We start from the raw sequence: 15,105 nt of genomic DNA, 5'->3' as shown, positions 1-15,105 counted from the left end.
GAACTCCCCTGATCGGTGAAATGCATATAAAAGTGCACATAATTATATCTTAAATTAACACATTTTAAATTTTTTGCTATAGGTTTAAAAAAAAATTTAAAAGAAGAATAAGGAAAAGAAAATACTTAAATCAAATGTAAATGAGATGATAATTTATTGAAAAGCTTGGATGAAGACTAATCACCTATTCGTATAGCTTATCGGATCCAAGTGAAGGTGACGGAAAATAACTATTTTCCTTCCATCAAAGAAATCAAGAGTCAGCCTGTAGCCTTCTATTGTTTGGCAGGGACGTTCCAATCAAAAGAAATCAAGAGTTTGTCGAATGTCATTGTTGAACGCCATGAACAAATGCCCTGAATTCTGCTCGACATTCAACAAATTTAGGTATCTTTTGTTGTATGTGTTTATTGTCTCTTCATTTTTGTTCGTTTTACAATAAAATCTGTGTCCATGATTGTCAAATCGCCCTGCAGGCTTCTCTCCCTCAATTCCCTTGAAAGACAATTGACATTTCTCAAACGATTCAATTTGCTTTTCTCATTCTTTCTTCGATCAAAACCTCATAAAAAAATTCACCAAAATTCTAATTAAACTTGAAAGATTAAGTAACTCTCTAGTTCTCTTATTTGCTTTACCTGCACTACAGAATAGAAATCACAACACAAATCATTTTCCAGAAAATTATAAGGACCAATTCCGAGCAGAGCAGTCGGTCAATATAATATGGATGAGAGGGAGATCATCTGAGAATTAGATCATCTGAGAATAGTCAGTTATCTCATATCATTTACATTTATAGATGCAAATAGGATTTAAGTCAAATCACAAGAGCAAAGTTGAGACAACCTAATAAGATGAGGGGTTGGTGGGTGACAGGCATTGTTGTTGCTATAGGGTATGTTCAATCAAACTATATTGCATAATCAACTTTTAATCAATTGATCTCCAAGCATTACCCCCAACAATTGACAGAGTAACCAGCTACTACTTTCAGATTTCTCCACCTGGTCCTTTTGTGCTTCTCATTGCTGATTCCACAAGTATGGCGGTCTTTTAGCTGTAGTCCCGCAGATTTATCCACCAAGAAAAGGAAGAGATTTCTAAGTAATCTCATTTCACTTCCCATCCCATGAGTGATATACATACATCAGCGCCCAATGATTCAAATGTCTACTGTTTGTGCACATGCATAAGCTCATTCAAGTACATATACAACACTTAATGATATCAACAGGGATAAAGATGAGCATCAAATTCTCTGCATACCTATTCTTCCAATGAATCAAACCACTGAACTCAAAATCTACAATTTATTATCAATTTATTGACAAGTCATAGCATACGACTTTAGGAGAGTTCTTTTTACAACACAGCAGCACGGTTACAAGCATGACAGCTTTTGCCCCTACTCAGCCACCAAAGCATAAACGCCCTTCTCTATTCCTAAAAACAACCTGAAAAACACAGATTCTCCCTCAAAAAGATGCAGACCACATGAAATATAGCAGTTTCAAGTCCAAATATTCAAGTTCACAGGTGGGGGTTGATGCAATTCACATCAGCAAAGGATAATTCATTTTGAACAAGGTACTGATACATAGAATAATTCTTCTCCTGTTGGAACAAGATAAAAATAAAACGATAGGAAAGAGCAAGAGGAACCGATGCCATCAGGTATTAATTAGCATACAATGTGTAAAAGCTAATCATATGTTCTTCTCCCCTGTGGCACAAGATATAAATGATATGCACACTTGTAAACCACTTTACAGAAAAAAAGAGCAAGAGGAGCATATGCCAATAGGTGTATTAATTAGCATACAATGTGTAAAAGCTAATTTTATGTTCTTCTCCATGTTGGAACAAGATACAGATGATATAGGCATGTAAACCGCTTCACAGTACAAAAGAGCAACAGGAGCAACAGGCAACAGATGCCAACGGGTAATGGGCAACATAAGCCAACAGGCAACGGGCAGCAAGCAACATAAACCAACGGGAAACAGGCAACGGGCAACATAAGCCAACAGGCAACCGGCAACAGATGCCAATGGGGAACGGGCAACGGGCAACGGGCCACAGACAACAACAGTCAACAGGCGACAGACGACAACAGTCAACAGGCGACAGACGACAACAGTCAACAGATGCCAACAATCAACAGGCAACAGCCAACAAGCAACAGGGAACAGTCAACAGATGCCAACAATCAACAGGCAACAGACAACAAGCAGCAGGCAACAGTCAATAGATGCCAACAATCAACAGGCAACAGACAACAAGCAACAGGCAACATAAGCCAACATCAGGCAACAGTCAACAGATGCCAACAATCAATAGGCAACAGACAACAAGCAACAAGCAACAGGCAACAAAAGCCAACATGCAACAGATGCCAACAGGAGGCAACAAGCAACAGGCGACAATGTGTAAAAGTTAATCATATGTTCTCCCCTTTGGAACAATAGGGCCGTTATAATCTTTAATTTAAAAAGATAAACTGGATTGTTAGCGCACAGAGGGGCCATTTAATTTTTGTAGGTTGGTCTGAGATCCCATTTTCAATATGATCCCCCAATTAATGTTTGATAAAAATATAATTCTTTCTGAGGACAATCATGATTATAATATTTAAAATAGCATCCTTCGCAAGCTTAAGAATTAAGAGGAACAAATCACAAAAGCAGTAAATAATGAATTTTTTATCAGCAGATGGCTTCCAGAACTGTTTTTGTCAAACAAAAGCAAACAAGAGAATGGGGCAAATAATTTGCACAACTCAATACTTCAAAAGACGAAGCTTGGAGCAAAAGATTTACAGAATCACTAAATTAGCAACCTTGTTATCAATCTCATAAGAATAAAATTACTTTCCTCACTCTTTTCTAATTCTGTCAATCATCATCAATAAGACAAGAGACCAACTGTTTGCTCAAAATTTTAATTTGATCACTCTCACGATTTCTTATATCCAGCTTCACGTAAAGCTTTTTTTCGGCCCGATACAACTCCTATGTTACACCAGACATACTCAACAACCTGGAAATAGGCTGAATACATGTATTGCACAACCTCAATAAACCAATAGTAATGTCTCGTCGCCTAATATAGAATCAACAGAATGAAATTGGGGAAAACCATCACGCATAAACACATAAATATATTAAGCAACCGAGAATCAAGAAACATAAACCTAAAATTTGAGGTTTAAGCGACGGCGACAGGTTGCTGCTTGGGAGGCTCAATATTTTTCTTATTTTTGGATTTATCGTCGAGGAAATCTTCCATGTTGTAAATAACAGTGATGTAGAGAGAGCAGCTAGGGCATCTAGCGATTTCCTCGCCGAGTCGGAGATCCTCCTTGGTGATTTGGAATAGATCGCCGCACGGGCATGGATATGTGTACGCTTGAAGCTCTTCGTTCCACTCCATGTCTTCTATCTCTACGTCGTCGTACGACATTGTTTGAAGAAACAGAATCTGGACTTTCTACTCGATTGGAGAAGGAGGAGGGGAAGTTAGTCGGCTAGGTCAGTTGGAATAGGAATCAATTTAGATAGCAATTTCCTAATAAGGGTTTCAGAGGGCGGTGCTGCCCTTTACTTTATAAATAAAATAAAATAATCAATCATGCGAAATTCCAAACATATTAATTTTTAATATTTTTATAACTTTATTCAATATTTTATTATTTAAATATGTATTCAATAAAAAATATTTAGCCATTAAATTATAATTTATAGAAATACATTTTTACTTTGTTGGCAGAATTAAAAAATTAATTTTTTAATTATTAAATTTCATTTTTATTATATTTTTAATTTAGATTAAACGAAATTAGCTCAAAATTGAAACTAAAATTTCTTCACTATTGAAAAAGATATTTTTAAACTTTGATTTATTTAATTAGTTTAAATAAGATTTAAATATAATTTAAATATATTAAATTTAAGACCTTCAATTTTATTTTATTACTTTCTTTAAATAAAAAGATATAAATAAAAGAAAAATTTTGAAAAAGGAGAAAAAAAATAAACAAATGGATCACATGTTCAACAAAGTAAAAATATATTTGTAAGCTATAATTAATATAAATTGAAATATTTAAATAGTTCTTATGATAAATAAGGAAATAAAATGATTAATTGTATCAAATTTAGAAAACCAATATTTAAAAAAAGATATATCATTGCAAACTAAATAATAATGTGGCAAAAAATGTACAAGTTTTAAATTTGTTGTACATTAAATAACATTAGTAAGTTATATGCATGTGTCATGTAGAAGTATGTTATTATTAATGTAATAAGTATTTTTATTCTTAAAAAATAAAACTATAGTTATATTGAATCAAATATCTACAATATATAAGCTTTAACAAATAATTATATAATATATATATATATATAAGTAAAAATAATTAAAGTGATTAAAATATTTTTAAAATAATTAATAATTTTAACTTATTTTCAAATTAAATTCCATTAAATTTCATAGTATATTTGATATAATCCAATACATCCTTAATTTTATTATAATTAATTATAAACTTATAAAATTTTATTATAATTTATATACAATTAAAAATAATTAATAAATTATTATATCACAAAAAATTACTTTTTTTTATCAAGAATAAATAATATTTTATTATTTATTGTCAAGCATTTTAATGATCAAAATTATTTTTAAACTTTTCAGAAACGTTCAATTTTGGTGGATTTGTAATTTTAGTCAAAATAGAGTTCATTTATTTTACCAAAATTGGGATAAATTAATTTAAAAATATGAACATTAGTCCAGAAAGTCAAAATTGACCGGTAAATTGCAAAGCCATTCTCTGCTAATGTAAATCGCTTTCCAAAGCAAAACCCCTTTCTGGTCTCTGCTGCTTCCACATCCCCTCTTCTGCAACAAGATCAAAATTACCCAGTTCCTTACTACTTAATATGAAACCTCACATACTTCTAAACTCTCAATTACTTACTTACAATAAGCTTAAACCCTCAATTCTCATTTCCTATGCACATTTTTCTTCAACTCCAATCCCAATTATCGACCACTTACATGCTGAAACTCTACATCCAAACGCCTCCACAGACTCACCACTTGTAATAACTCATCAATCTTTGCTGGACTCCATCCAATCTTCTCAGTGGCATCTTATCAAACACCTTGCACCCAACCTGAGTCCTTCACTTATTTCAGCCACTCTACTGAGTCTCCACAAAAAATCTGATTTAGCTCTTCAATTCGTAACCCACATTGGATTTAAGGGTCTGGATATCAAAACTAAATGCCTTGCTGTTGCAGTAGTTTCGCGCTCCCCCTCTCCGAAATCTACTTTGCACCTTTTAAAACAGACTATTGAAAGTCGCGTTGCTGGGGTTAAGGATGTTTTTCATGAGTTAGCGATTACTCGGGATCGCTTAGGTACTAAAAGTAGTATAGTCTTTGATATGTTGATAAGGGCTTGCTGTGAATTGAAGAGAGGTGATGATGCATTTGAGTGTTTTGATATGATGAAGGAGAAGGGTGTAGTTCCAAAGATTGAAACATTTAATGCTATGCTGAGTTTGTTTTTGAAGTTGAATCAGACGGAGACTGTGTGGGTTCTGTATGCAGAGATGTTTAGGTTGAAAATCAAGTCAACTGTGTATACATTTAATATAATGATTAATGTTTTGTGTAAGGAAGGGAAGTTGAAAAAGGCAAAGGATTTTATTGGGTCTATGGAGAATTTGGGGGTGAAGCCTAATGTTGTTACATATAACACGGTAATTCATGGATATTGTTCGAGAGGAAGAGTTGAAGGTGCTAGAATGGTTCTTGACATAATGAAAAATAGAGGGGTTGAACCTGATTCATACACTTATGGTTCACTTATTAGTGGAATGTGCAAGGGAGGAAAACTTGAGGAGGCATCTGGGATACTTGAGAAAATGAAAGAAATTGGGTTGCTACCAACTGCTGTGACTTATAACACACTGATTGATGGGTACTGCAATAAAGGGGATTTGGTGAAGGCTTTTGGCTACAGGGATGAGATGGTCAGGAGAGCCATATTGCCTACGGTTTCTACTTATAATTTGTTGATTCATGCTTTATTTTTGGAAGGTAAGATGGATGAAGCTGATGGTATGATAAAAGACATGGGAGACAGTGGGATAGTTCCTGATTCGATAACCTATAACATCTTGATTAATGGATATTGCAGATGTGGGAACGCAAAGAAAGCATTTAACCTCCATGATGAAATGATAAGTAAGGGTATTCAGCCTACACTGGTTACATACACATCACTGATTTATGTTCTGAGTAAACGGAACAGAATGAAAGCAGCCGATGACCTGTTTGAAAAGATTATTCGTGAAGGAGCGTCACCAGATCTTATAATGTTCAATGCCTTGATTGATGGTCATTGTGCTAATGGGAATCTGGATCGTGCATTTGCATTGTTGAAGGAGATGGACAAAAGGAATATTGTTCCTGATGAAGTGACGTACAATACCCTAATGCAAGGCCGTTGTAGAGAGGGAAAAGTCGAAGAAGCTCGTGAGCTTCTCAAAGAGATGAAGAGAAGAGGAATCAGACCTGATCACATTAGTTACAATACTCTGATTAGTGGGTATAGTAAGAGAGGAGATATAAACGATGCCTTCACAGTTAGAGACGAGATGTTGAGTATAGGATTCAATCCTACACTTCTCACTTATAATGCCCTAATACAAGGTTTATGCAAAAATCAGCAAGGAGATCTTGCTGAAGAGCTCCTCAAAGAGATGGTTAGCAAAGGCATTACTCCTGATGACAGTACCTACTTCTCATTGATTGAGGGGATAGGAAAAGTTGATGACTCTTCAGAAGCTAGTGATTCTTAATCAGTTTGTTTGACGAGAGCTTTAAATCTTTATTAGAGATTGAGTATGTTAGAAGGAACAGTCATCTTGCATGTCGTACTGAGAAGTTGAATGGGATCCACAAAGAGTTACTTGAGAATACTTCGCCGTAAGAGCATGGATTATATTCCTCTAATTTTTAATTGTTTTCTTTCTGTAAATATGTAGTTGTAATGAACCCATTTAACAAGAAGAAAAACAGAAGTTAGCGATTTATGTAAACCTGAAGAATAAATGACTTCTATGTTTTTGTTCCATTTTTGTGTTGCTTCCCCTTTTCTATTTTTCATATCAGGCCAGGTCTTATTTTCCCTTTTGTTTAATTATACTAAGATACGGCTTTAAACGTCCTATCTATGTCCTGTAGTGTTATTTTGTCAATTCAGAGTTCCTAGAGAACTATGAAGTGTAAAATTTTCCAAGTATGAGATCATTTGTCAATGAAATGGTAATTATATTTGTTTCTTCTTACTGTTGCAAATGTTAATCTTTCTGACTCATTTTGAAACTAGGTTTGATTCTCTTAAGACAATTCAATAGTCATATGGCATTATTTAATGCTGGATTCATCTGAGTCTTGCTAGATCTCAAACTAGATTGCATAATGAATGTCCGTGATTGGGACATCACAGTGGATTCTGATGGCGAGTCGGTGCTATGTTTGATTGCATTTTGCTATTTGTGGCAGTTGTGGAGAGGTCTGGCACTTCAGCATCATTTGCTGGACGGTACATCGCTAGTCATTCATTCTGACTAGAAATTGGCTCTCTTATGTTAAACGGATTGTTTTTAGCCTTTCCTAGTTTGAAGGCAGGTAACCTGACTGACAGCCTAGGTTTCGTGTTGGTTGATGTCAATCTAGATTCATACCCAATCTTCGTGGGATTAATGTCTTTGGAAATAGAACATGGGCTGCTTCATTTGGTTCTTATGTATAGAATATTTACAGTCTGGGAAAATTAAGAAAAATAATAAAACTAAGAAGCTGATGTTCTAATGCATCATCAATTTGGCATAATAATTTCAAACTCCAATTAATGGCATTATTGTCTTTCCATGAATTTCTTTTCTGTGATCCTACTTTCTCCTTCTGCTGGTGCTGCAAAACTGTTAACTTTTTGAAATGGAGCTGGACACTTGCATCATCTTTCAGATACTGCTTTAGTAGTAAGGTAATATACCTGGAATCTTATTCACTTTATTACTACCATATGACTTTAATTGATTGTGGCATTCCGAGAATTCAGTTTCTTTAACAGGTGGAAACATCTTATTTGTTATACTTGATATTGGAGCCAGATCAGTCTCCACTGCATGCAGATTGGTTAATCTTGTAACCTTCACAACCTTGAAGAGTCGTGGCTTTTATAACTTGTATAAAGATTGGGCTATTGTTTTCAATGCAAACCTAACCATTGTAATTGAGAGAAGGGATGAATCCATATTCATTGATTACTTTGACTCTGACGTTGTTAAAATTTTAGCTAAATCATTGCTGGTGACTCGGCAACTTAGATCCCCAAACTTTATAATTTTATGGCCCTGAAGTATCATGTGACAGAATGACAGTGTCAACTAATATGCTTTTTATGGGGGACCGCACTTATTTTGTGATGTTCCATTGTTACAAGCTGTGTCTTTTCTTGCAAGTTTATTGTGGAAACACATGCAACATGCACTTAAGTTTTTGCTATAATCTGTTACTGCTGTTTGAAATATTTTCTGCTATTTCAGTTACTTCAGGTATTTAAGGCTTGGAATGGCTATCTAATGGAGACTGATAAGAGAGGTTTCATGGGGACGTTTGTAGGCCATTTTGTGCCTGCTTTGGCTTTAATCCTCCTCGGGTTATGGCACACCATCAACACTGTCAGAGCCTACTGCCTCAAAGGGTCCACAAGCTTCAATGCAAAGTTTTGGTACCCTTTCTATGGTACTCTTTCAAGACTCAAACACTTCGAGCTTATATTTGTGCTATCTTTCTCCGCCTTTGCAATTATCGTGCAGATTTTAGACTTCCCTCTCCTCCGCTATGCTTTTAAGCTTGATAATTTTGAGCATGCAACCATGTTTCTCCATCTTGCCATATTTTCAGGTTTCACCCTTTTTACAGAGATAACTCATTCATCTGAAATCCTTTCTGGGGTCAGTGGAATCCTTGCATCCTCTGTTTTTGGTCAAGAGCTATTCCTGCTCCATTTCCACTCAACTGACCACGTTGGACTTGAAGGACATTACCATTGGCTCTTGCAGCTAATAGTATTTGTCTCTCTTGTATCAGCTTTAGCTGCAACTAATTTTCCGTCCAGTTTTCCTGCAGCTCTTGTGCTTTCAATTTCTGTTGTATTCCAAGGATGTTGGTTTATGAACATGGGATTTATGCTATGGGTTCCTAACTTGATACCTGAGGGTTGTGTCATGCAATTGTCTGAGGCCAACACTTATGGCATGCATGGAGCAGTCACTTGTGGATCTATTGATGCAGACTTGAGGGCTAGAGCGCTTGCCAACTTGCAGTTCAGTTGGATCCTAGCTGCAATATTGTTGTTCACGGGGGGTGCTTGCCTGAAATCTGCTGGAAGATGCACATCAAGGGTTCAGTCAATTGAGTATGAGCAACTCCATAATAAAGGTACAGATGTCCCCATCACAATTGATGGCTTCAAGCAAGCTCATATCTAATATATATTGTATTATGTCAGACAGGGTATGCTTATGCCAACAGTTAACATTTTGACTACTGTAACTGTCAAACTTATCAAATTATGTTCCAGTTCCTGTTAATGTTGTGTGTGTTACTATTAGTCTGCCTTAGTGAGATTAAAACTGCGCCTGTTTCTCTTTCCAGATAACATCTATATATTTCGCTCTAGAGGTGCTTGTGGAGTAGCAAATATGCTTAACACTAGACTACTTAGCTGTAGTTCTTCCACGCTTATGCATTATACAACTTGCCACTTTTAAAATATGAAGCAGTTTAAGATGTGTGATACAGCTACAAAGTAACTGGCCTGCAAAAGTATTTTTGTCATTCTATCTATTATAATGATATTCTAACTTCTCCTTCACCTCTGCTGAAAAATTAAGGTTTGATAGTGCAGGCGCAAATTGTAACTTGACTTGCATAGTGAAAAGAATTTCACCTGCGAAGTGACTAATGGCTTAAATTCTTTACACCCCAATAAGTCCACTGGCCCTCCAGTTTTCCTTTCAACTTAACATTAACATTCATAGTGCATGGAAGGTAGTCTTGGGCTAAGAACAACCTCTAAAGGTGTTGCTTTAGGTGAAGTCAATCCAGGACTCTCACTCATATCAATTGGATTATCTGAGACTCTCTTCAATTCGAAGCCCTGAAGCAGCCGAGCTAGTGTGAGGTGTAGAATCTGAAGAGCAAATGACACTCCTGGGCACATTCTTCTACCAGATCCAAATGGTATACATTCGAAGTCCTGACCCCTGATATCCTGATGGGTATGCTCATTCAGGAACCTCTCGGGCTGAAATTCCAAAGGGTTAATCCAAATGTTAGGGTCACGGTGCATCTTCCACAGGTTAACAAAAAGGCGTGTGCCAGCTGGGATGTGGTAACCGGCTATGGTGCAATCCACCATGGCTTCCCGTGGCACTGAGAGTGGCGCAGCAGGGTATAGTCTTAATGTTTCCTTCACAATAGCTTGCAAGTATGTGAGGTTCGTCATGCATGACTCATTGTGCACTTGTTGGTGCCCTCCTACGTGGATGGCAAGCTCATCTTGAGCCTTTATCAGCACGCTACGGTTGTTTAATAGCAAAGATAACGCCCAAGTAAGAGTGACCGCGATGGCGTCTCTGCCTCCCAGGATAAGACTCTACAATACACATAATACACCGCATAAGATGACAAACTAAAGAGACATCATTCAAAATTTGTAACTGAGAGTTCAGAGTTTAGATTAAAAGAAGTTTTTAGTGTCTAATTATTTTTAGACCAAGAATGAGAATTTCTGGGATAAAAGCAGGCTAAGGTCATTCTACAGTGAAAGGAACAGGCTATATATCAACTGAAATAGTTCTTTGTTTCTTTACCAAAATCGAGAAATAGAAGAAATTAGATACAGCATCTAAACATTTCAGCTAGCCTGATTCTAACGAAAGGTACCTCAAAGTTGAAAGATTCAATACTCCATCCATTCTTTTTCTTTTCTTCTTTTTTCTTTTAAAAAATAGAGCAAACTTGAATGACATATAATATTTCCATTATGTTGATTGATAGCATTATCATGCAAAAGTTGTATAATAGGACAATCTATATCTTGAGTTTTTCCCTCGGAAAGATGAGTGCTTATAACCCTATTGGTGGTCTTCTTCATCACGTGTCACTGAAGCAATTAGTCCAACTTGGTTTTGTTTGTGACTGCAATAGGAACAAAACAGGAAAAAAAAAAAGAGTTGCTTTCTTGTCCTTCAACGAGAACTGATTAAAGGAAAACCCGTCCATAAATTTCATTTCTGCACGCAATTGATTAAACACAACTTACCTTTGTCTGCCATGATTCATGTTATTTCAAGTCAAAAGAATTTTGATTGCTATATGCTTAACAAGCAAGTAGCCTTAATGATGGAATCAATTGCATCAGCAGAAATCTTGCCATCATCCGTGACAGAAAGCATAACATGTATGAAATCTTGCTCTTCCTCCTTGATGCTCCCTTCGAGCCTCTTTTCTCTATGCTCCTTTACCCACCTCCTTAACAAACTATCCAACTCCATTGCTGTCCTCTTCATTTCACTTATATATCCCCTCATGGAATCCACCCAACCAAGAAAAGGAACTGTATCTGAAGCCAACACCAACCCGGTTAACTGCATGAAATCTCCTAATGCCTTAGAGAATCGCCTCGATTCCTCATCTCTAATTCCATTACCACCAAAGAATCTCTTCCCAGCAATCATTTTTACTATAATGTTCATTGCCAGTTCTTCAAATCTTTCCTTCATTTCAATAACAGTATTTCCCCCTCCATTCTTTACTGACTCCTGATACAATTCTTTGAAAAATAACTTGGTTTCTCTGTCTCTGACATGCTTCAGCAACTCGAGCCTGCGGTTTGAAAGAAGTTCAACTGTCGCTAGCTTCCTGACATCACGCCAGTATTTTCCATAAGGCGCAAAACCAAACATAACCTGATCATAGCCCATGATTTTTACTGCTAAAGATTCTGGACGTGTCTGAAATACCTTATCATTGATAGTAAAACATTCTTTTGCCAGTTCCCAATTGCTTATGACAACTGCTTGATGAACTCCAAGGCGGATAGAGAAGATTGGTCCAAGCTCATCAGCCATGGACCCCAGAGTTCTGTGCAGTAGCTGGTTAGAGTCACTAAGAAGATGCAAGTGACCAATGAACGGCCATGACCCTGATGGTTCTGGTGGGTTCTTGATGTTTTTCTTGTTTCTGTTGGCATATTTTATGGCTAGTGAGAGAAGGATTGTAGCAAGAAGAAAGGTGTACAAGCTGAGATCTTGTAAATAAAAGAAGAATTTCATTGTTGTTCTTCCTTCAAAAAAAGAAATATTAGAGAAAATGTATATCAGTGAAATTATCCATTTTAGATGGCGACATCCTTTTTATTTTAAGAGCAATCTTGAGATATCTTAGCATTTTTTTTTTCTGGTGTGTGGTGATGACACGACAGCGTCCAGGTTTTTGCTCAGATTCAATGGTAGGGATATATATGCCTCAAGGAGTAATCATAATAAGCCTAGGTTTACTATGATTTTCATTTATGTCTTCTAGTAAGATGTATAAATTTCTCCATAAATGATATTCATTAGCATGAAATGATTATTTATCTTTTTAATAAATTGAATTAAAAATTATAGTTTATTAGAAATAATTTCTTAATCAAAATATTTATTTTACATTATAATTTAAAATTAAATTATATAATAATTAATTATATTATCATAAATTTAAATTGTTTAAAATGTTTAAATTTTATTCCAATTAAAATAATTAAAAATATAAAAACTAGAGTAAGTAAAATAATATTAATTAATTTTTCTAGATACTATAATCATTTTGGATGAGTTTTATATTTAATAATAAATAAATTTTTATTCTAATTTGATTAAAATAATTAATTTTAAATGAATTTTATATTTAATAATAAATTTATAGATGAAATTATAATTATAGATTATTATTTTATTTTTTAACGATATTGACTTTACACGAATAAGATAGTGGTTGATTGTATAAAAATTTAAAAGGATTTTATATAATAAAAAAATTCAAAAAAACAACTTATATATTGGATCAGAATCCAACGGTAAATAGCATTTAATTCATCTTATTAAGCACTAAAAGGAAATAACTCTAAAAAACATACTGAGTTTTTCTCAAGAACAGATAAACCTTTGAACTTTGTTACTACTAGCTCTTGATTAAGGTCACATTAGCAAGCCTATTACTGATACGCTTGCAAATTCCTTGTACTACATCATATCAGCAAAAAATAAAAGAACAGAGCCCAACAAAAAAAGATTCGACTACTTTCTACTTCTTTCATGAACATAACCAATCATCGACACAAATTTGATCAAATTTACTCCAAATATGCAGGAAACACTGAAGCTTTAAGGACAATATTCCTCATGTGAATCAGCTCAAAGAGACAAACATCTGCTTCCACCAAATAATTGTCATTGTAAAATTCAGCCCATCCGTTTAAGCGCAAACATCCACCTCTCCTAATCCAATCACTCTGGACTGCCCGCTCTCTTCCATCACCTTTACTACTCTTTACTCTGATATCCTTTGAAGCACCCCGCATATATATCCTAGCAAATGAGGCTGGAACGATCTGCAAAATTCAACAACAATTACAATTTGCAAATAAACATATTGAAGAAGAAAAAAAGAAAGAAAGTGATACTCAAAGAAGTTGAACTAGTGCACTATTGCAGGGACATACCATAACCTTATCACGGAGATAGCTCTCCAGTATGATTTCCAAAAAGGTGTAGGCAGATACTTTAGTACTTTTTCCACTGCATTCTTGCTTTCTTGAGGCATTCTTGATAATGTGCTATGGAATTTAATGCTGGTAAAGATTTCTGTTTCGTCATCACATTGAGAAAATAAGTTGACTTATAGATTGACAACTGATTCGCAATAGCATCACCGTAAGGAGAGAATACATCATAAAAATGGGGATATTTACCAAATTTAGCTTTAGATTTCGCATCGTTGAAATTTCCATTCTGGACCATGTCATCCTCCTCTTCCATTTTACAACTCTTGCCCGTTCTCTGATATTCTTGTTTGTCTCCGAAAGCAGCATATATAGGTGTAGGCAGATTCTTTGGTGGTAAGGTATAGTCCATTTTCCTTGATGTACATTTGCTTGCACTTGGATTTGGATTAGAATCCAAAATCTCAGAGGAAGCATCATCTCCCATTTCATCAGATTTACGTAATGATCATTGCTTCATATTACTTGGTGGATCTTTATTACACCAGTATGGAATCTCACAAGCACTCATGTCGAATATGAAAACCTTGAAATTAGACATACCCTTGTACTCGAATACTAAAAAGTATCCATAGCAGATAGAATGGTAGCTTGCAAATTCATGCCAACCATTATGAAGATACCAAGTGTGATTCCTTTCTTTTGTCAGTCCCACTCTCCAAACACGGCCATTGGATGATACAGTGAGTTTAGCAATATTTGCAAGTTCATTCCCATATTCCTTCACAAACTTCAATGGAAGACCCTGCAAGTGCTCAAAATTAAATATACCATCCATAGCCAGATACATGAAGCAGAAAAAGGATTATAGAGACATTTTACTAAATAAAAAGTAATCAAATACTCTCTTCCATGCATTTAGATCGGACAAGGATCGCGTGTTTGCCTTACCAGCTTCTTGTCATTGATGGTACTTGGAAGTATTATCTTGAAGAATCGCTGGAAAGGACTCTCCTACCTAGGGGTTGAGTGCTGCCGGAATCGCCTACTTTTATGTTCCATTGACGGCCGGCGACCCATTGTTTCTAGTTGCAACTCCTTTCTCGAATGCTACTTTAATTTGTAAGGATTATCTTGAAGTGATGTTATGTAATTCTGCTACATTTGAAATGGTTTATATAGACTTTTAAGCATGAGTGAATTGATTCCTGAATGGCCAAGTTACGATGTTCCCAATAATA

General features: G+C 35.4%; 6 protein-coding genes across 8 annotated transcripts; 2 read left to right on the top strand and 4 right to left on the bottom strand.

The window, feature by feature from the left end:
• Nucleotides 1-761: 761 nt before the first annotated feature.
• On the bottom strand, nt 762-3,588 carry LOC8275538 (diphthamide biosynthesis protein 3). Its single transcript, XM_002519082.4, has 2 exons — nt 3,197-3,588; nt 762-1,457 (listed from the first exon to the last, which is right to left on the bottom strand). Exon 1 carries the CDS (start codon nt 3,463-3,465, stop codon nt 3,211-3,213), a length of 255 nt encoding a protein of 84 aa, XP_002519128.1. The 5' UTR covers nt 3,466-3,588; the 3' UTR covers nt 762-1,457; nt 3,197-3,210.
• Nucleotides 3,589-4,800: 1,212 nt separating this feature from the next.
• LOC8275539 (pentatricopeptide repeat-containing protein At2g15630, mitochondrial) lies at nt 4,801-7,159 on the top strand. Its single transcript, XM_002519083.4, has one exon. It carries the CDS (start codon nt 4,953-4,955, stop codon nt 6,882-6,884), a length of 1,932 nt encoding a protein of 643 aa, XP_002519129.2. The 5' UTR covers nt 4,801-4,952; the 3' UTR covers nt 6,885-7,159.
• A 1,178-nt stretch (nt 7,160-8,337) lies between these two features.
• On the top strand, nt 8,338-11,070 carry LOC8275540. 2 transcript variants are annotated; one of them, XM_025157316.2, is made up of 3 exons: nt 8,338-8,835; nt 8,998-9,534; nt 10,004-11,070. In XM_025157316.2, the coding sequence occupies exons 1-3, from the start codon at nt 8,673-8,675 to the stop codon at nt 10,054-10,056; spliced, it is 753 nt and encodes a 250-aa protein (XP_025013084.1). In that variant the 5' UTR covers nt 8,338-8,672; the 3' UTR covers nt 10,057-11,070. The 2 variants fall into 2 exon arrangements, with proteins under 2 accessions (XP_025013084.1, XP_015574640.1); XM_015719154.3 differs by having other exon boundaries at nt 8,347-9,534.
• Nucleotides 10,014-12,570, bottom strand: LOC125368593 (cytochrome P450 CYP82H23-like). Of its 2 annotated transcripts, none has more exons than XM_048374623.1 (2): nt 11,423-12,570; nt 10,014-11,298 (listed from the first exon to the last, which is right to left on the bottom strand). In XM_048374623.1, the coding sequence occupies exon 1, from the start codon at nt 12,432-12,434 to the stop codon at nt 11,472-11,474; it is 963 nt and encodes a 320-aa protein (XP_048230580.1). In that variant the 5' UTR covers nt 12,435-12,570; the 3' UTR covers nt 10,014-11,298; nt 11,423-11,471. The 2 variants fall into 2 exon arrangements, with proteins under 2 accessions (XP_048230580.1, XP_048230581.1); XM_048374624.1 differs by having other exon boundaries at nt 10,617-10,753.
• Nucleotides 10,124-10,603, bottom strand: LOC8275541 (xanthotoxin 5-hydroxylase CYP82C4). Its single transcript, XM_048373561.1, has one exon. The coding sequence runs from the start codon at nt 10,601-10,603 to the stop codon at nt 10,124-10,126; it is 480 nt and encodes a 159-aa protein (XP_048229518.1).
• Nucleotides 12,571-13,495: 925 nt separating the features above from the next.
• LOC8275543 (B3 domain-containing transcription factor VRN1) lies at nt 13,496-14,351 on the bottom strand. Its single transcript, XM_015719078.1, has 3 exons — nt 14,091-14,351; nt 13,865-13,978; nt 13,496-13,753 (listed from the first exon to the last, which is right to left on the bottom strand). Exons 1-3 carry the CDS (start codon nt 14,349-14,351, stop codon nt 13,496-13,498), a joined length of 633 nt encoding a protein of 210 aa, XP_015574564.1.
• Between the last annotated feature and the right edge of the window lie 754 nt (nt 14,352-15,105).

This window comes from Ricinus communis, chromosome 5 (genome assembly GCF_019578655.1).
Source record: "Ricinus communis isolate WT05 ecotype wild-type chromosome 5, ASM1957865v1, whole genome shotgun sequence".
Lineage (NCBI taxonomy): Eukaryota > Viridiplantae > Streptophyta > Magnoliopsida > Malpighiales > Euphorbiaceae > Ricinus > Ricinus communis.
Note: the sequence above shows the minus strand (reverse complement) of the source record. Positions and strands in the feature narration are given on the sequence as shown.

Excerpts from the sequence above, each read along its gene's own strand:
- LOC8275538 (XM_002519082.4), bottom strand. The coding sequence starts at position 3,465 with ATGTCGTACGACGACGTAGAGATAGAAGACATGGAGTGGAACGAAGAG.
- LOC8275539 (XM_002519083.4), top strand. The coding sequence starts at position 4,953 with ATGAAACCTCACATACTTCTAAACTCTCAATTACTTACTTACAATAAG.
- LOC8275540 (XM_015719154.3), top strand. The coding sequence starts at position 8,673 with ATGGAGACTGATAAGAGAGGTTTCATGGGGACGTTTGTAGGCCATTTT. Across the intron at positions 9,535-10,003 it reads TGAGCAACTCCATAATAAAG|GCGCAAATTGTAACTTGACT; the intron begins GTACAGATGTCC and ends TTGATAGTGCAG.
- LOC8275541 (XM_048373561.1), bottom strand. The coding sequence starts at position 10,603 with ATGACGAACCTCACATACTTGCAAGCTATTGTGAAGGAAACATTAAGA.
- LOC125368593 (XM_048374623.1), bottom strand. The coding sequence starts at position 12,434 with ATGAAATTCTTCTTTTATTTACAAGATCTCAGCTTGTACACCTTTCTT.
- LOC8275543 (XM_015719078.1), bottom strand. The coding sequence starts at position 14,351 with ATGGGAGATGATGCTTCCTCTGAGATTTTGGATTCTAATCCAAATCCA. Across the intron at positions 13,979-14,090 it reads AATATCCCCATTTTTATGAT|CACATTATCAAGAATGCCTC; the intron begins GTATTCTCTCCT and ends TAAATTCCATAG. Across the intron at positions 13,754-13,864 it reads ATCTCCGTGATAAGGTTATG|ATCGTTCCAGCCTCATTTGC; the intron begins GTATGTCCCTGC and ends TGAATTTTGCAG.